Below are 20,990 nucleotides of genomic sequence, written 5' to 3' on the forward strand. Positions count from 1 at the left end.
CCCTCCTTTCCCCGAGGTGCCCCACGCACATTGCAAAGACCCGGGCCTGCGCCGCGCACTGCTCACCAATGCGCCGGGCGCCGAGGGACGGCCGCCTCTGTCTCCTCCTCCGCCGCCGCCTCTACGCGGTGTGAGAGTGCTAGAGGCAGTAGCTGCACTCACTCCAAGGCCCTGACCAGGCTGTTTAACCCGGGGTACGTGTTACACCCTTGCCGCCCCGCCCCCACAGACTTATATAGACGCACGACTGTAGCGCGCCCCACAGTGCAGCCCTCCTCGCCTGCCCCCTTGCCCCGGCCATCCTGCCCACTCTAAGCCTTCTTCCCCAGCTCCGCCAGCTAGCCGGGAAAGCGGAAGTCAGCTAGAAGCCTCCGCTGAGCTGGACTGCACTCCGCCCCCGAGCTAGTGGCCTCTAGAGCTCCTACCACGCAACTTGTATCTCCAAAGAGCGCTGCGCGTCCCCTTCGTGGGGACCCCAGCGCATCCGCGGCTTCCTGCGCCGCAGCCGCCGTCGCTGCCCTCCCGGGTGTGCAGGCGGGAAGCAGTGGAATGGACCTTCTCTAATTGGTTTTCAGTGGAATCACTCTTTAGCCCTATTCTAATCCGGTTTTCCTATCCACCCCCACCCCCTCGGGCTCCTTGACTTCAGTTTTGAGATGTAATGAAGGCAGGAAGGGGACGGAGGACCATCCAATCTGGTAGACTGGGTTTGTGCTTGGCGCTAGAAGACTTTGGGCTTATCAAGTGACTTTCAGTTCCTGGGCCTAGGTTTTAATGGGATCATATTTAGAAATGAGTAACTTTGTGACTTCTTATGGATAATAGGTATCCTATTGCCTTCTCAATACATGGGAGAAGGGCTGGAGAGGGGAAGAAAATTTGAAACTCAAATTTTAAAAATGAATGTTGAAAAATAAATTTTTTTTAAAGTCGCTCGCTTTGACGGAAGACTTTAGTTGTAACTCAAGGAGCATGGGACTAAGGAAAAGTGAAGAAGAGCACTTTGGGATGTAATGTTGGGAAATGAATGCAAAACCATTACTGAGGAAAGGCTTTCTTCTGCCTCTGCAGCCCCCATCCCCGGCCCTGGCCGGTTCTGGCCCCGCCCCGAAAGGGGGCTTGAGAGAAAGCCATTTCTCCTTGGGAACGAGAATTCATGATATTATACCAATTAAAAAGCATATATATTGAATGCTCACTCTGACGGTACAAATACTTGATTGATCTATTTATTTCTTATAGACAGGACTCCATTCCAGGGATGCCACATTAATAAGACCAAAATGCCCCAGCTTTTCAAGAGCTAGAGTAGCGGTTGAAGTCCTTTAATAACTGCTATGACTTTTTTCTTTAGGATTGCATTTTTTTTAAATGTCTGCTTATTCTTGGTGTTGGAGAGCTCCTAATAGAAAAAGGATCTACTTTATAAATACAGTACCCTTCGGGGGAGTGGAGGGAGAAGAGTGGGGGGGGGGGTGTAATTCGTTTTTCGAGACGGCCCCGAGTTCCAAAGGAACTCAAGCATAAGGAGGGGAAAGTAGACATCTCTTCCATACTCTTATGAGGCAGAAGCCCACGGCCATCTATAGTAATACTCAGGAAGTAATGTTCCTATTCAAAGTGCCTTGGCTCAGATACTATGTTTCTAATTTCATTTCCTCCAACGAGGTTTCTTTCTTAAAGTTTAATACCATTCTGTCTACTTACCAAGAGCATTTTTCCATGTGGTGTTGTAGTATTGCATCATAGAAAATACATTTTAACATTCTTTCACCCGAAAAGACAATACCAAGCAAGATGTTACTGGCAATTTAACCCTAAAGTCTACTGAAACTCAGTAGACTTACTACTTAAATAATTTGACAGTAGCTATTTACCCTGAGTATGAAGCTGAACCCCCACAGATTATAAGAATCTCACATGAATGTAGTTGATTTAAAAGTTGGGTATGACTTTTAAATTTTCTTTTAACAGAATTGTAACATTTCACACCTTCTACCTCTAAAGAGCTCTTATAGATCGTCCAATCCAACCCTCTTATTTTAAAGGCTCATGTCATTTGCACATGTCCAAGAAGCCAATGATAACTATTTTATAGCTGTAATTGCAGAAGTTATCTCACTGGATGGATTCTCACACCGATTGAAGAGACTGAGGGAGTCCCCGCAGAGACGATGCAGCAAGTAAATGTCTAAGGCAGTCTTTGAAATCAAGTCTTCCTGACTCCTGACCTAGACCATTGCTATTACTTAACTGTGTCACCTAGGGGACTAGTTAAGTAATGGATTTTGTAAACAGTAATAGTGAATCTTATCAAGGACCTACTACTTTTCCTCTGGCGAAATAAACATACATAAAAGCATTCAAAAATTTCAATGTATTATCTAATGAAAAGCTATTCATTTTCTTTGTTATCTTCAGTCTCTCCCTATCTACTAGCTTATTTTCTGCTATCAACGAACATTTCTCTAGATCCTACTATCTCCACCAGTTATCATCTTTCATCTCTCCTCTCCTTCATGAACTCCTTAAGAAAGCAATCTAAGCTAGATGCTTCTATTTCTGTTCTCCTTTCCTTTTCTTCTTCTAAACCCTCCACAATTTGGCTCCTGACTCTGTATTACAACCAAAAATGTCAGTGACCTCTTAATTACCTAATCTAATGGCATTTTTTTCAATCCTGATCCTTCCTGAGCTCTCTGACACACTTGACTCCATTGATCACCCTCTCATCCTGAATACTCTCTCCACAATAGGTTTTGGGACTCTTTCTGGTTCTCCTCTCTGTCAAATGACTTAACCACCAGTCTCCTTTGTTCTTCAGTCTTTTGCTTTTCAGTTATTCATCCATGTTAACCATCTGTGTCCCCTATGGTTCTGTTCTGGGCTTTCTCCTCTTTTCCCTCTAGAGAGTCTCACTTGTTGATTTCATCAGCTTCTATAGGTTGAATTATCATCTAGACAGATAGATATTCCCTGGTCTTTCTCTGCAGCTCCAGTCCCTCATCACCAATGGCCTTTTAGATATATCTAATGGGATGTCCCATGGGCATTTCAAACTTCACATAACTCAGCTTTGCCCCCCCCCCCAAACCCTCCTGTCTTTCCAGCTTCCATAGTACTGTCTACACTCTAGACAGTTTGGCCTCAGATGAAGAGATAGCTCTTCTCTTTGCCAAAGCCAGCCCCTCTATGTACACCCTTCCTTGTCTTCTGAAGATTGCTCCCTCCATTCTGCAATGATATTACTGACACATCAAATAGCTATAAGAACACCTACCTCCCATGGTTGGCATGGGAATAAAATGAGATCATATTTGTAAAGTGCTCCACAACCCTTAAAGTGCTATATAAATGTTAGCTATCATTATTATTAGTACAGCTGCCATTTATGGAGAGTTTTAAGATGTGCAAAATGCTCAGCATGGATTCTTGTGTAATATTCATAAATATTCATGGTATTATTTTATCCATTTTACAAATGAAGAAACAAAGTTCAGAGAGGTTATGTGATTTGGCCTGGGTCACAGTTACCAAGTGTCTGAGTTGGGATTTAAACCTAAGTCTTCCTGTATCCAAATCTAGCTTTCTACCCACTTCTACATGCACTTTAAATTATGTTTCAAGTAATAGTGAGATGGATTTACATCAAGCTATCTATATCTTCCCTTGTGTTCAGTGGTAGGTATTTACAATACAGGTCAAGGTTAGGGGTTTAGTCTTCAACCAGGGACAGTTTGTCTTTATGTGAAGCAACCAGCCTATGAAAGGATTGAGCACAGGACCTAACTTTGTTAACATTGTCCTCTAACCATTGTTTTCCATGTTTTCAACTTTAATATCTTATCTGGAATGTGTGTCTATTAAAAGAAATCAGGAGCTCCTTCCAATAGGGTACTCCATTTTAAGAGTATTTGGTAATAACAGCACCTTTTTAGAATCTTGGATACTTTAAAAAATATTTACTTCAATGGAGAGAAAATTCGGAACTTAAAATCTTGTGTAAAGGAATGTTGAAAACTAAAAATAAATAAATTCTGGAGGTGGCTGGGTGGCGCAGTGAGTAGAGCGCCAGCCCTGGAGTCAGGAGGACCTGAGTTTGGATCTGGCCTCAGACACTTAACACACACACACACACAACCTAGCCGTGTGACCTTGGGCAAGTTACTTAACCCCAACTGCCCTCCAAAAAGCAAAAATAAAATAAAATAAAATAAATTTTGAAAAAAATTTAAAAATTTTTTTAAAAAAATGTTTACTTCTAAACATCCTTTTGAATTGCTGATTGCTTCCACTATTTCTAGTTTATAAAAGGGAAGATAAATAAAGGGGATTCAAATGGCTTAATTAGGATCATATGGACCCTTAGAGAGTGAGGCACAGGCCTCATCATCAGTTGTCTTAAGTGCCCATCCATTCTACTTAGCTTTGGTATTATTTTTAACCAAGATCTTGCAGAATTTAATCTCCAGTGACTTTGTTCTAAGGATGACTACACATCATCTCCAATTGACTGGGGTTGGACAGAAGTTAGAGACACAAGTTTTTGCTTTTAAATGTGGATTTAAAGCAAGAAAACAAGTTTGCATGTTTCCTCCGATTTGTTCATGACTTCTGCTGTTTGCCTGTGTTGGGATTGCACAACCATCACTTGTAACTGGCTATCTTTGTTCTAAAGCAGTCAGTGTGACGTTGGTGAGGGTTAGGGGCAGAATGATCAGTCTTGAAAAATGGAAAAAAGTGAACAGATTGTTGTTTCTAAGAGATTTCTCAACATGTTGGTTAATGATACTTTTTTAAAAAGTGAATAATTCCACGAAAACAGGATACCTGCTTACAACAGCCATGAGGCAGTTTATACAAAGGATGTCATTATTTCTTTTAAAAGTGAACAAATTGTGACCTGAACACTGCACAGAAAATGAAAATGTGTGTCATCCCTACTTTAAATTTTCTAAATGAGCAAAAGGATGTTTTTCTATTTCAATTCAACATCACCATTTATTTTTGGTCCCAGATTAGGTGGTAGATAGGGTTTCTGTCCCTTTCTTTGTAAAAGGGGAAAAATTTGGGTGGCTAGGTGGCACAGTGAATAGAGTACTGGTCCTGGAGTCAGGAGGACCTGAGTTCAAATCCAGCATCAGACTCTTGACACTCTTATTAGCCATGTGACTTTGGGCAAGTTACTTAACCCCAATTGCTCGCCAGAAAAAAGGGGGGGGGGAGGGCAGGAAATTTGTACCCTGCAAGAGTCCTTAAAATACCAGGATAGCTTGTGGCTGGATTGTGAGTAGCTGAGATACAAAGGATGGGCCTCCTTTCAGCTCTGACTCAAGGCCTCGTCTGAGGGGCAGACAGAATGAGCAAATGGAAAAGCAAGTGAGGTCCCCGAACCTTCTACAAAGGTCAAGGAGCCAAGTTTACTGACCTTTCTGTAGGTGGGAAATTTGTGAAGGTGAAGGAAATGGTTCCTGAGTTTGTGGTTCCATATTTGACAGGCTTCAAACTCAAGCCATATGTGTCCTATTGAGCTCCAGTTGACACATAAGGAATCACTGACTGCCAAGCAACTCTTTTTGGAAGCTGTAGCACATTTAATTGAAAAGGACTTTAAAGGGGCGGCCACATGGCTCAGTGAGTAAGAGCACTGGCTCCAGAGTCGGGATGACCTGGGATCGAATCCCAGGCTCAGATACTTAGCACCACACCCAGAAATAACTGGTCGTGTAACCTTGAGCAAGTTACTTAACCCCAATTGCTTAAAAAAAAAAAAAAGGACTTTAAAGAAGGAACTTTTAGGGGTGGCTAGGTGATTCAGTGAATAGAGCACCAGCCCTGAAGTCAGGATGATCTGAGTTCAAATTGGACCTCAGACACTTAATGTTTATTACCCATGTGACCTTGGGCAAGTCACTTAACCCCAATTTCCTTGCCTTTCCCCCTCCAAAGAAAAGAAGGAACTTTTGACCCTAAAACCTGTAAAAATATGGCTTTGAACCCACCCAAGAAAGCAAGCTCTTCCAGCTAAATCCTAAAAACTATGTGTAGTAAGAATAAAGAACTGTCCAGCCAGTGGGGGGAAAAGTACTGGGATAGTGTTACAAAAGGAGACTACATATTTTATAGAACTTTACATTGGAAACAACTATAAGTATAGTTCAACTAATTAACTCAACAATATTAAGTACCTATGTGAAAAGCATTGTGCTTTTTAGTTCATAAATAATAAGAAAAAATAAAAGGATTAGTTGCATTAAACATTAAGTGAACTTTAGATATTAGTCTTTGGCTAAAAAACCTATATTTGGTGTCAGAGGACCTGGGTTCAAATCCTAGCTCTGCCACTTACTACCTATGTGACCTTGGGTAGTTTTTCTTCATCTGTAAAATGAAGAATATGGAAGAAAAGTCACTTACTATATACCAGATATAGTTCCAAATGCTGGAGAAACAAATAAGGGCAAAAATGTGATCCTACCCTCAAAGAGCTTTCTTTCTTTCTTTTTTTAAAGCAATTGGGGTTAAGTAACTTGCTCAAGGTAATCCGGGCAGGTGTTTCTGTGTGGGTGCTAAGTGTCTGAGCTCAGATTCGATCCCAGGTCATCCCAGCTCTGGGGCCAGTGCTCTTACTAAATGTGCTACCTGGCTGCCCCAAGAGCTTTCTTTCTAATACGGAGACATCTAATAAGGTAAATAACTATGGAAGATATTCTGAGAGAGGAAGGCCTTAGCAGCTGAGGGGACTAGGAAAGACCTACTGCATAAGAAGAGAATTGAGTTGAGTCTTGAAGGAAGTCAGAGAAACTAAAAGGTAAAAGAGCAGGGGCATCACATTCCAAGGATAAAGTATAGTTAGAGAAGAGAGATGGGATGTCATGCTTAATGAACCCCAAATAGGCCAATATAATTGGATTGTTATTGTTGTCCTTTCTCAAAGAGGACCAATGACATCATGAGAATGATGTCTTGACTTACCCATAAGTTGGATTTAAGTGAAGCAGAACTGTGCAGTCATCAGCCTCACTATCTCCTCCAGAGTCATGAGAGTCCAGGAGTAAGACCTAAGACTAGACAACTGGAGATAGCCCTGGATGCAGGGGATGGCCTCGTTCTTTCTAAATTAAGGTCTTTCCCAGGCCATGCCCATTCTTAGGTAAGAATTGAGACAAAAGATGGTCATCACAAAAATATCAGTCTGGGAGGGGAAGACCTTCAAAGTCTCTAACCAGAATAGAAGATATTTTCTATTTACACTCATTCTAAACCATCAAAACCTAAACAACAAGTCACTGAGGCTTGGGCTAAAAGATCTTGGTCATTCAATGAAAGTCAGAGTGATTTGAGTAAAGGGCAGTCAAGTAGTTCCATTTGGAATACAACCAGGTTGGTCCAGAGAACTACTGAACTCCTTTAAAACCACTATTTTTTTTCCCCAAAAGCCAAAAGTTGTTTTCAATTTACAAGAAATTTTAAATAAAAACTGCATAGAACAAAAAGTAAGTTGTTCCAACTTTTAGGGAAAAAAAATTGTAATTAGATTATACAGTAAATAGAATGGAGTAAGGCATAAGGAGGTTGTAAAGGTAGGAAGAAGCCAGGATATAAAAAACCTTTAAAGGCTAAAGGAGTTGATATTTTATCCTGGAGGCTGACATGATCAGATCTATGTTTTGAAAAGTTATCTTGACAGATAAGTAGAGGATAGATTAAGAAGGAAAGAGATTTGAGGCAAAGAGACCCATTAGGCGGGCATTACAATAGTCCAGTCAATAGGTAATTAGGAACTGAACTAGAATTATGGTTGTCTTCAGTGGAGAGAGGGGGACATATATACAAGAGAGGTTGTGAATGTAGAAGTGAAAAGACTTGGCAATTTATTGGATATCTGAGGAGAGTATAAATAAGAGGGTAAGGATAACATCAAGATTACATGCTATAGACCAGGGGTGGGGAACCTGTGGCCTTATGGCCACATGTAACCCTCTAGGTCCTCAAGTTCAGCCCTTTGACTGAATCCAAACTTCACAGAACAAATTCCCTTAATAAAAGGATCTGTTCTGTAACATTTGGACTCAGTCAAAAGGCCATAACTGAGCACCTAGAAGGCTACATGTGACCTTGAGGCCACAGGTTCCCCACCCCTGCTCTAGACAATTCTAGGGAAGTTAGGAAGACAGGAAGATTTGGGGGTAAAGTTGAGTTTTGCTTTGAATGTATGGAGTTTGAAATGCCCATGCATCCCATTAGAAAAATCCAAAAGGCCATTGCTGGAACTCCAGAGAAAGACCAGGGATGGATATATAGACTTGGGAATCAACTCCATGGAGATAATAATTGAACCTATGGGAGCTGATAGAATCACCAGGTGAGACTCTATAGAGGGAAAAGAGGAGAAAGCCCAGGACAGAACCAGGGGGACCATGGATAGGTAACATGGAAGAATAACTAAAAAATAAAAAACTGAAGAACAAAGGAGACTGATGGTTAAGTAGTTTGACAGATAGGAGAAGCAGAAGAGAGCAGTTGTCCCCCCAAAACCTAGTGTGGAGAGACTATCCAGGAGGAGAGGGTGATCAATAGAGTCAAATGTTTCAGAGAGATCAAGAAGGATCAGGATTGAAAAAAAGACCATTAGGGTGGTCTTTACTGCAGCTAGGTAGCGCAGTGAGTAAAACACTGGCCCCGGAGTCAGGAGGACCCGAGATTGGTTCCGGCCTCAGACACTTAACACCCACACACAAAAAAACTAGCCGTGTAACCTTGGGCAAGTTACTTAACCCCAATTGCTCTCCAAAAGGCAAAAAAAAAAAAGACCGTTAGATTTGGCAATTAAGAGGGCACTGACATTTGCAGTCCTATAATAGGGTTAGGAACCAGATTGCTGAGGGCATGGAAGAAAATGTGAGGAGAGGAAATGGAAGCATCTGGTGTAGATTGCTTTCAAAAGAAGTTCATGAAGGAGAGGAGAGATAGAGGATGATAACTAGTAGAAATGGTAAGATCAAGAGAAATGTTTATAGATAGCAGAAAAGGAGTTAGAATATAGGGAGAGACTGAAGATAAGAAAAAGAATAAGGACGATGGAAGTTTCATGATTTTCTCTAGTTCTATTCAGCAGCACATGAACAGAGATGAAAGAGGAAAAGGATGGGAGTAATCTGGGGGAGGGGATTGGAAAAACATGATAGGTGATAGAACAAAGGAGCAGGTGATTTGAGAATGGAAGTTAATGTATAGTTGAATTGGTTCACAAAAAGGTCAAGAGAGGGAAAGAGTGTGTAATCAGTGCAGGGAATAATAGCTTGATAAGAAATGACTCACAGTGAGTACAAAGTACAAAATTAGGAATCATAAGACATAGCAAAGGTCAAATGATAAAAGATTATGATCAGTTAAAGAATTTTCCAAGTTTATAAAGAAGGAAATGGATCACTTGTGAGTGATGACAAGATCAAGAGAATAACCCTCTCTGTGTATTGGTAAGGTAGACTGAAGGGCTAGGTCATGACTATCAAGGAGATTGAGAAACTGGCCTTTTAGCCCCCAAACTATTTTAGACAATTTATTAGCACACAAGTATCTCTGCTGGGAGAGAGGTTCAGTCAAGCAAAGTTATGCTGCTAACTCTTTCTGACCCAAGTAACTTCCAACTTAGATTTTATAGCATGAAACAAAAAAATTCCACATTCAAGTTATACAAAGACAAAAAGCTTAGAATTTTTTATTTACTAAACAAAGCAATAGTAATATTAATGCAGGACACCTTTCAAGAAAATATTTTCAAGAAAGAAAAATTATTCTTTCTAAAAATTTCCCTTTCACTAGACCTATAACCCCCAAAGAAATAAAAAGAGGAAAGAATATATACATGTAGATGACTAATATGGTAATATATTTTGCATGACTGAACATGTATAACCTATAACCAATTGCTTACTGTCTCAGGGAAGGAGATAATAAAGGAGGGAGAGAGAAAATTTGAAACTCAAAAATTTTTTAAATGAAGTTAAGAATTGTCTTTACATGTAACTGAAGAAAAAATAAAATATTATTTTAAAATTTTATAAAAAGGGGACAGCTAGGTGGTACCGTGAATAGAGCACTGACCCTGGAGTCAGGAAGATCTGAGTTCAAATCTGGCCTCAGACACTTAACACAAAAACTAGCCATGTGACCTTGGGCAAGTCACAACCCCAATCCCCCTCCAAAAAGCAAAAAAAAAAAAATTATAAAAAGTATATACATGTAGAAAATAGTCATAGACATTCTTTTCTTAGGTTGATTGGTTGTTATTCTTCATTCTCAAAAAAGACCAAAATGATATCACTATGCTAAAGTCAAGTTTCAAAGTGTCCAACTGTGGCTGATCAGACCAATATGAACTCGGAATGCTCTTTCAGGTTGGGCACAAATAATCCATGTGAACATTTGGGGTACTTATTCTAAATTTGCGCAACCTGCATTTCCTTTGAGCTGTTTCAATTCCATTTTGCTCATAGAGCATAGTACCTTCTCTGATGTGGGCACACCATGCTGAGAGGTCCTGTGCCAGTGTCACCCATGTCACACAATCAATTCCAAAGTTCTTGAGAGAAACCTTGAGAGTGTCCTTGTTCTTCTTCTGACTACCACATGAATGCTTGCCTGTGTGAGTTCTCCATAAAACAATTTTTTGGCAAGCTTATGTTTTGCATTTGACAAACATGGCCAGCCCATCAGAGCTGCACTCTCTGAAGGAGAGTTTGAATGCTTGGCAGTTTAGTTCCAGTAAGGACCTCAATGTCTTGTACATTATCCTTCCAGATGATCTTCAGAATCTTCCTGAGACAATTCAAATGGAAATGATTCAGTTTCCTGGCACGGCACTGGTAGACTGTTCAGATTTCACAGGAATACAACAATGAGGTCACAGCACAATGGCTCTGTAGACCTTCAGTTTAGTAGTCAGTCTAATACCTCTTCTCTCCCATACTTTCCTTTGGAGCCTCCCAAACACTGAGATAGCTCTGGCAATATGTGTGTGTCAACCTCATTATCAATGTGTACATACCTGGAAAGTACACTACCAAGGTGAATCCCGGGAGTTCAAAGATGCCTCCATTGTCCATCTCTATAAAGGTAAAGGAAATAGATTGTCCTGTGACAATTACAGGGGAGTCTCTCTCTTAGTCATTGTTGGGAAAATTCTTGCCAGAGTCCTCCTTAATAGGCTGATCCTTTACCTGGAAGATGGTCATCTACCTGAGAGCCAACATGGCTTCAGAAAGGTCAGAGGAACAGTCAATATGATATTTGCTGCCTGACAACTCCAGGAGAAATGCCAGGAGCAGGACAGAGGTTTGTATACAACATTTGTAGATCTGACCAAGGCCTTTGATACTGTTAGTTGTGAGTGCTTATGGAAAATTATGTCAAAGTTGGGTTGCCCAGAGAAGTTCATTAGCATTGCACATCAATGTCATGATGGCATGCTTGCCCAGGTTTTAGATAATGGACAATGCTCTCATGCCTTCCCCATCACCAATGGAGTGAAACAAGGCTAAGTGCTTACTCCCATGCTTTTTAGCATGATGTTTTCAGCCTTGTTGTCAAATGCTTTCAATGAGGATGAACATGGCACCAAAGTCATCTACTGCACTGATGGTAAATTCTTCAATTTGAAAAGACTACAAGCCAAAACCAAAATGGAGGCAGTATTGGTACATGACTTTATGTTTGCAGATGATTGTGCACTCAATGCAGTCTCTGAAGCAACAAAGTATGAATCAGTTCTCTGCTGCTTGTGCTAATTTTGGCCTAACAATTAACACCAAGAAAACACAGGTGTTCCATTAGCCACCACCACACCATCCATATGTGGAACCATCAGTTACAGCAAATGGAGAAGTTTTGAATGCTGTGGATAAGTTCACTTACCTTTTCTTTGGTGGCAAAGAACTGAAAGCTAAGAAGGTATCTTGTTTTTGGGGAATGGCTAAACAAATTTTGGTATATGAATGTAATAGAATATTATTGTGCCATAAGGAAAGATGAATAGTTTCACAGTAAAATGAGTAATCTATATGAATTGATAAATAGTAAAGTGAACAGAACTAGGAAAACAAGTTATACAATAATAATATCATAGAGAAAGACAGCTTTGAAAGACTTTAGAACACTGATCAATACAATGATAAACCAAAAGTCTAAAATAATAAAGATGACACACACCATTCTTCTCTTGATAGAAAGGTAATGAACTGAACATGAGGAAGAGACATACATTGTTAAACATCGCTAATGTGGGAATTTATTTTGCCAGACTATGCAGATATGTATATATTTTATGTTGGGTTTTTTTTTTTAATTTGCTCAATTCAGGAAAGGGCACTGGGAGAAGAGGTTCATTTTAATTTTATTTTTTATTCACTTTTTAAAACTATATATGTATTTTTTTCAATCAGCAAAAACCCTCCTCTCTCTCCTACTACCCTCCCCTCCAATGAGAATGAAAAACAAAACTCATGTTACAAACATTTATTGTCAAAAAAAAAAATTCTGCATTAACCATGTGTAGAGTGTGGGTAGCATGTTTATTCTTCTGAATTGTGGTGGGTTATTATACTGATCTGAATGCCTAATTCTTCCAGAGTTGTTCATCTTTATCATATCTTTGTCATTGTAAAATTCATTTTTTTTTTGGTTCTGCTCACTTGGCTCTGTATCAAATCAATCAAAACTTCCCACATTTCTCTAAAACCATCCTATTCATTATTTCTTATAACAGTGATATTCTATCATGTGTACATACCATAATTTGTTCAGTCATTCCCCAATTTAAAGGCATAACCTCAGATTCTCTTTCTTTGCACTAGAAATATTTTTGTGTATCCTCAGAATTTGTTTTCTTAAGAATAATCTCTCTTTAATCTACCCTTTCTCTAATTCTCCCTTGTCATCTTTCATGCCTATTTTCCTGTTGAGTGAAATGCATTTCTGTATCCAACTGTGTGCGTGTGTTCTTCCCTCCTTAGACCAATTCATAAGAGGAGGAAAGTTGGAGGATATTATCTTACATTATCACGATGTGCAATGTAGATGACCATACAAACAAGGAAGAGTGGGTGGAGGGAGTAGCTGCTGATATTCAAATAGACTTAAGAAAGGAGTAGATCCTGGAACCTCAGCTGAGTGACTCTCTCAGCAAAGAACTACACATAAGGGGAGTTATGTGAGGAACGTATAAAAGGGAAAAGAATTTCTAGCACCAGTAATTAAGTGACCTCTTTGCAACATGTCTTTCCTATATGTTTGTTTTGCCATCATTATTCTTTAATCTGAACTTATTCATACCATCAACCTGTATGTATTTATAGAAAAATATATCTTAAGCTTCTGAATGTTTCATACCAATTCTTCCTATGCCATTTTAATAAATGCTTTTCCTGAAAGAGCTAAGTCTAATTGACTGATTATTAAAGGAGAAGCATACCAGTGTGGGCTCAGGAGCTACAATAAAAGGAATAGCCATATAAAGGGTTACTGCTAAAACCTGAGGCAGCAGTTTATCTCCCTGGAAGTTCAATATTTTTAGTTCTAGTGCAAGTTGGAGCAATATCCTACATATGTGTGTATATATAGTATATGTATATCTATAAAATGTATATGTATGTTTACCTATATATGCACACATATATGTATATGTGTACATGCATGTTCACACATATATATGCATATGCATAATTTATACTAAATTACTATTAAATAGTTTGGGGAGGGAATGCACAATCATATGAAGGGGGGAAGAAAAGTTTTTATGTAGAAAATATTTCTTGAATCTTGAAAGAAATAAGGGGTGCCAAGAGGTTAATAATAGTTACTATTTATATAGTACCTACTATATGCCAGGCACTGTGCTAAGCACTTTACAATAAGGAGGAAATACATTCTAAGCATGGGGGGTGGGGTGCGGAGGGCAGCATTAGGGAAGAAGAACTCAGTGCCAAAACATAAGCACAGGAGGTGGAGTATTGTGAGTGAAGAATATCAAGTAAACCAGTATAACTAGATTGCATAGTGATTAGAAGGGAGTAAAGTATAGGAAGTTTGTAAAGGTAGATAGAATCCTGGTTGTAAAGATATTTAAATGCTAAATAGAGGCATTTATGTTTGATCTTTCAGGTATCAAGGAACCACTGGAACTTATTGAGTAGAAGTGACACAGTCAGACCTACTCTTTAGGAAAGTTATTTTGGCAAATAGGATATTAGCTTATTGAGAAGGGGGAACAGTTCCTTGCTTTCTTCTTGATGGCATATACTCAGATTCTCGTTCTTTGCACCAGAAATGTTTTTGTATATCCTTAGAATCTGTTTCTTAATAATAATCTCTCCTTAATCTACCTTTTCTCTAATTCTCCCTTCTCAGAAGAATCAGTGTATACAATAGTCTATATCCTTAATTTCCCATCTCTTTACAAAGAAAATGGGTTTGTGTTTTATCATATATCCTCTGAGAATAAAACTGACCATTACATTTAATGCAGTCAGTCTGCAAGGTCATTTTTAGTATTATTTTCATTTGCATGATTGTAGTCATATGTATTGTTCTCTTGATTCTATTAATTTTGCTCTTCATCAAATTTATAAATCTTCCCATTCTTCTCTGAAATCTTCATTTTTGTCATTTCTTGGAGCTGTGATGTTGTTACAATTACATGCCACAATTTTCTTTTGAGTAATTCCTTAATGGATGGACATTTATTTTGTTTCCAGTTGTTTTTCTACCACAAAAATTTTAAGTACAAACATTTTAATATATATGGAGCCTTTCTTTTTGTCTTTGACTTCCTTAGAAAATACACCCATTTTTGTCGTATCAGTGAGTCAAAGGATATGTATACTTGAGACATATTTCACACATGGCTCCTAAAATAGGTAGGTGGTATAGGAGATAGATTATTGCCCTTGGAGTCAGCAAAACCTGCATTTGAACCCTGCATTAGCCACTAGCTACATAAATCTGGGCATTAAAAAACAACTCTCTCAGCCTTAGTTTTCTTATCCATAAAATCAGAATAATAATAACACCTACCTCATAGGGTTATGAAGATCAAATGAGAGAACATCTGTACAGTGCTGTGTAAATGTTACCTATTATTATAATTACAAATTGTTTTCCAGAACTATTGGGCCAATTCACAGTTCTGTCGACAGTGTTAGTGTGACTCTCTTCTTATGGCCCTTCCATATAGTTTCTCATGTTTAATGGGTGTAAGATGAAATTTCAGGGTTGTTTTAATTTGTATTTTTCATGCTATTTGAGCAATATTTACAACAACTACTTCTGCTACTATTAATGATAATAATAATAACTACTATTTATTTAACACTTTAAGGTTTGCAAAGCATATTATACAACAACCCTGGGAGGTAGGTACTATGATTATACTCACAGTTGAAGAAATTAAGATAGAGGTTAATTACTACTCCTACTATTAATAATAATAATTAATATTTATATAGTACCTGCTATATGCCAGGCACTGTGCTAAGCACTTTACAATTACTATCTCATTTGATACTCATAGCAACCCTGGGAGGCAGGTGCTATTATAATCCCCACTTAACAGATGGGAAAACTGAGGTGAGCAGAGGTTAAGTGACCTGTCCAGGGTCACACAGCTAGTAAGTAAGCAAGAGTTGAATTCTGGTCTCCCTAACTCCAAGGTCAACACTCTAACTCCAATACCACCTCAATGCAGTTTTTCCCTTGTTTCTCCCACCCCCATAATCAAATATCATTTATAGAGCAATCTTTTGATGCACAGCCCCAGAGGTCTGAAAGGCAGTTTTACCAATAGCCACCATCCAAAGGAATCTTCTTTAATCCTTTTTTAATGCACATTTTCAGTCTTCATCAACCATATTCTTACATGGTCACTGCCTCATCAAGGTTTTGAGAGTTAATGAACATTTAAATTCTGTTCAGGCTCCCAAAGAAATAAGTCCACAAAGTTAGGAATATTAAACCATAATTTCACCATAACAATCTGGAGCAATAGATTCTGTCCGAGTGTTTGGCATTGTCAGTTTCAGCTGTGGTTCACTTTTAATTCCAGCTGCCCAAATGACAGTGATAATCATATATACACATACACACATACATATGCACACATACATACACATGTGTTTGTATGTGTGGGTGTAACTAGCACTATTTTAAAATTCATTAAAAAATAGATAACAAAACATTCATTATTTATCACGGTGTTTGCTCACTTATGGTCACAATAGTGAAGATCTAAAGATTAAACTCTATTCCCTTGACACCACTAGAAAAAATGAAACAACTTTGTTAAGTCCAAAGAACAGGGATTTTATTACTAGCAAGAAAGTAGGACGAAGTTCACCAATCCAACCAATTCCCCTCTAACTGTGTTAGGTGAAATCCTAGAGTGATTTTTATGGTCCATAATTGTCAAGTTGAGAGTGGAGAGGAATTTTCTTTAGCTCCAAGTATCAAGGGAAAAAATGCTGACTGAACATCCCAATTCCATTAGCAGGAGCCTTTGGTAGAAATAGTTCAAAAGACAAACAATGCCTAAGGGCTTCTCTTACAGATTGGATGGACCAGGGCTCTGAATCTCAAAAGGGTAGGAAAGCCCTTGGAGCTATGAGCTAAAACAAAAAACAAAACAAACCTGATAGGCTCTGTCCCAAAGGGGAATTTTGTAGTCCTTCAATCATCATTGAACCAGAAGATGGCAGTGCAGCAGAAAATATGAAAAAGAGGTCTAACAAAGCACCTCAGCAGTGGGTGGCAGTGGAGAAACCTACTCATAGCCAGATTGTATCACCATAGGAAGATGAGGGCCAATTGAATCATTCTCCCCTTCCCCTTAAAGTACCTCAGTCAGCCAATGAACTTTTATTACATGCCTATTATGTGCCAAGCACTGTGCTAAGCCCTGAGGATACAAAAAGAGGCAAAAGAATGTCCTTTCTCCCAAGGAGTTTACAACCTAATGGGGACACAACATGTAAACAAGTATGTACAAATAGGCTATATGCAGGATAAATAGGTAATGATTAAAAGAGAGAAGGTACTAAAATTAAGTGGTCTTGAGAAAGATAAGATGCTCTATATCCAGGGTTAATAAACTATTTTCTACAAGCAGCTAGGTGGCACAGTGAGTAGAGCATCAGCCTTGGAGTCAGGAGGAACTGAGTTCAAATATGACCTCAGACACTTAACTTAATCGACACAACCCTAATTGTCCTGCCTTCCCCCCTCCAAAAAAAAAAAAAGAAAAGAAACTATTTCCTGAGGGCCAAATCCAGCCCGTCTTGTTTTTGTATCACTCACAAGCTAAAAATAATTTTTACTTTTTAAAATATGACAAAACTTTATTTTGAAATGTTGAAAAAAATCCAAACAACCAAACATTCTTAGTTCATGAGTAGTACAAAACCAGACAGATTTAATTTGGCCCTCTGATGCTGGTCCCTAGTTTTGTTATAGGAATGGGAATTTAAGCTCTTCCTTGCCCCTAGGCCTTTTGACAGGCTCAAGTGACTCTGAGAACCTTCCCTGATTTGAAAATATACTCTGCCCCCTAAAAGGCTACATGTGGTCACCTGGAGCCTGTGATGGGAGCCTTGTGTTTTGGGAATGCCCATACCTCGTTTCTTTGTGATTAGGCAATGGATCAAGAGGGTTGTTACATTCTCTGAGCCAGGAGAAGGCTATATATACCCTGATGTGAGGTTTTGTTTTGGGGCTCACTTTGAGAAGAGTTATGTGATTTGACCAGATGAGACTCTGGGCAGCCGTTGAGCCCCCCAGCTTTGAAAACCCAGATGTTGGTGCTTCCCTCTCTGGTAATTGACTAGGTATGGATGTAATGGTCAGACAGTTTGGAAGCCTGTCTGTTGATCTGTTTCTCTGTCTGCTAATAACTTGTGCTTGTAACTTGTTTGTATTCTCTGAAGTTCAGGTTGCTGACTTTTTCCCATGAACTAGGAAAATGATATATGTTTGATTGATTAAAGTAAGATTGTTAACCCATTTTGAGTTGCTTTCCTTTAGAAAAGTAGGTCTAGGAACCTGTTGGCAGCCACCCTGGGTATGCTAGGGTGCTTGCTGCTACAAGTTTGCTGGCCACTTTTCTATACTCTGATACCTTTATCATATAAGAATATCTCTATTAAATCAATTAATCAGTCATTAAACTGAATGTAGAGAAGTCCTTAACCAATTTGGAAGGCATGAAATCCATCCCATAACATGAAATGATGCTATACAAGAAGTGTATTAGAATTGATTGAAGAAACTTGGTTTTACCCCATGAGGCTTGGATCAAATTGGAAGCCAGCATTTTAGTATCCAGCCAGTCCAGTGATAGAAGTAGTTACAGCCAAAACTCTGAGAGGGGATGACTTGGGGGCAGGGAGAGATATGCTGCCTCCTTTCTCACCCTCATGACCATGAGAATATCCCACATGAATCTTATCAATATCCCTGGAATAGCAGTGACTGATGTCAGTGTCTACTTTTGGAGTCAAGGATAAGCTAGATATATTTAGGCAGCCACAGGACTCTACAAGGAATCTAGCAGAAAACTATACTATGCCTTAGGGAAACTTCACGATGATCCCATGAAAGAAAAAAAGGAACGTCCAGAAACCAGGAACCAAGTTACTGCTGTGCCACATATGCTCTAACTTTGAATTCACTTTCCCTGGACTCTGCATGTACTCATGGGAGTGTGTGATCCCAAGTTTTGAGAGATATTTTGTACCAACTGTGTGGTGGAGTGGATAGAGTGTTAAGATTCAAGTCAGGAAGACCTTGGTTCAAATCCAGCTACTTGCTAGTTGCATGACCTTAGGTAAGTTACTTAACCTCTATTTGCCTCAGTTTCCTCAATTGTAAAATGGGGATAATTATAATAGCTACCTCCCAGAGTTACTGTGAGCATTGAACAAAATAATATATCTGTAAAAATCACTTTATTCCTGGAACGTAATAGGAGCTATATAAATGCTTGTCCTCCTTCACCTTACTATACTATCTTGGTAAAAACACATCAAAAAAGTAAAGTCTGGCTGACTAACTGATATTATTTGATAGTCAATGAAAGAAACACACTAGTGTTTCAACATAGCTTCAAAGTTCTACCAAAAATCCCTGATACAGCATTTTAATGTTTGCAAAGTACTTTGCATACATTTCTGTAAACAACAATGTCCAACAAGTGGTTTTAGGTACATTAGGAGAATGATTTGTATATACAACTTTAGGAAATATTGTAGGGAAATTATACTTTTCTGAAAGCAAAAGTGAGATTATTTGTCTTAAGATAGTTCAATTGGCTTCACCATCCTTCTGTTAAAAGGAGACTAATGATTAGTTAATTTACAGGAAAATTCACATAGCCTATATTTTCACAAAGTTTTCATGTGATGGAATCCTAATAAAACTGCCCTCAGCCCCAATATTCTAACTTCCTTATAGGCCCCACTGGACAGCAGGCCCACTGCCCCTACCTAGCCACTCACTCACTCCCCCCATCCCAATATCCCAACTTCTTCATATATGCCTCACTGGTCCCTAGGACAACAGGTGTGTCCTTGAACTCATATTTCTCACAAACAGCAGGCATGTCCATGTGATGAGGTCCCAGCCACTGCCTCTAGCTAGCCACTCCTCCCAGAACCATTCCTCATATTTCCCACAGAAATAGCAGGTGTGTCCATGCACTCAACCACAACCACATCCATCTCATCTCAGACAGGACTACAATAGCCAGCCAATTAGAAAGCAGCACCACCAGGATGCCCAAGCAGAATGTGAACTCCAAAACAATAGAGAAGGGATTTTCCCTAAGTAGGCAATAGAGCAGTAATAGAAAAGAACTGATCTAGAGTGAACTTATGATGTAGAGAGGCTTATTATAATATCATTATCATACTTGCATACCCCCCCAAGTAGGTTTTTCTCTATCCATTGTGGGTAATCATATGCACAGTTCCACTGTGGCTGGGACCCCTACCCTGTTACTTAATCCCTTAACAAACCCCTCCTGCTTTTTTAACATTCAGAATTTCTGTTATGTAATTGCATCTTTACCCTATAAAAATCCACCTTGCTTTCTCTGAAGTTGCTGGTTCCTTTTGGAACTTAGCCTGCTTCATGAGAGGCATCAATCTCAATAAATGCCTATGCTTGGATTAGAGGTGATCTGACTCTGAATTCTTTGAAATGGTTCTACCACAATATATCTTGAAACTGCAATGATTGGGGGTGGCTAAGTGGTGTAGTGAATAGAGCACTGGCCCTGGAGTCAGGAGGACCTGAGTTCAAATCCAGCCTCAGAAGCTTAACACAAAAACTAGCCATGTGACCTTGGGCAAGTCACTTGACCCCCAACTGCTCTCCAAAAAAAAAGAGGCAAAAAAAAAGAAACTGCAATGATTGCACTGTGCTTTGACACATCTTGCCTAGCGCTTATCTCTTTCAATGGCATATTTTCAGCCTCTTGTATACTTCTCTTATCTCCCCTTTGGAGTGGTAAACTCCTAGAGAGAAGATCTCATTTCTTATTCTTTTTCATAACCACCACAGCATTTAGCTCAGTGCCTGGCAAAAGGGTGTTGAATTGATTATAACATTAAAATAATATATTCAGCATGTTATTTACTCCTGAACACAGTTGCCAAAGTGATATTTTGAAAGCACCTGTATAACCATGTCCTTCTTCTCTTGCTCAAAAAGCTCCAATAGTTATTGTCTTTAGGATAAAATAACCTCTCTCCAGTTGTAATGGGAATGGGAATTTGAAGATCTCCTCTGCCTCTTAATAGACATAGGGGGAGTTTGAAGCCCTCCCCTGCTGTGAAGATAATCTCTGCCCCCTAATAGGCTGAATGTAGTCACATGGAGCCTATGGTAGGAGGAGTTGGCTGAAGAGAAGCAGAGCCCACAGAGAAGCTGGTGTTCAGAGAAAG

The 20,990-nt window shown here is 39.2% G+C and overlaps 1 protein-coding gene across 4 annotated transcripts in view; it reads right to left on the reverse strand.

Annotated features, from left to right (window-relative positions):
• SLC25A15 (solute carrier family 25 member 15) overlaps positions 1–1,405 on the reverse strand; it is a 36,272-nt gene extending 34,867 nt beyond the window's left edge. The window contains exon 1 of one of the 4 annotated variants that reach the window (XM_069064613.1): positions 434–1,405. In XM_069064613.1, coding sequence (XP_068920714.1) covers positions 434–484 — 51 coding nt within the window. In that variant the 5' untranslated portion in view covers positions 485–1,405. Of the gene's footprint in view, positions 1–29 lie in introns of all 4 variants that reach the window. The other 3 variants (XM_069064615.1, XM_069064616.1, XM_069064617.1) reach the window with 3 other exon arrangements.
• Positions 1,406–20,990: the final 19,585 nt, after the last annotated feature.

This window comes from Petaurus breviceps, unplaced genomic scaffold (assembly GCF_028583685.1).
Source record: "Petaurus breviceps papuanus isolate PSGF00001 unplaced genomic scaffold, PetGlider_PUasm1.0 90639, whole genome shotgun sequence".
Lineage (NCBI taxonomy): Eukaryota > Metazoa > Chordata > Mammalia > Diprotodontia > Petauridae > Petaurus > Petaurus breviceps.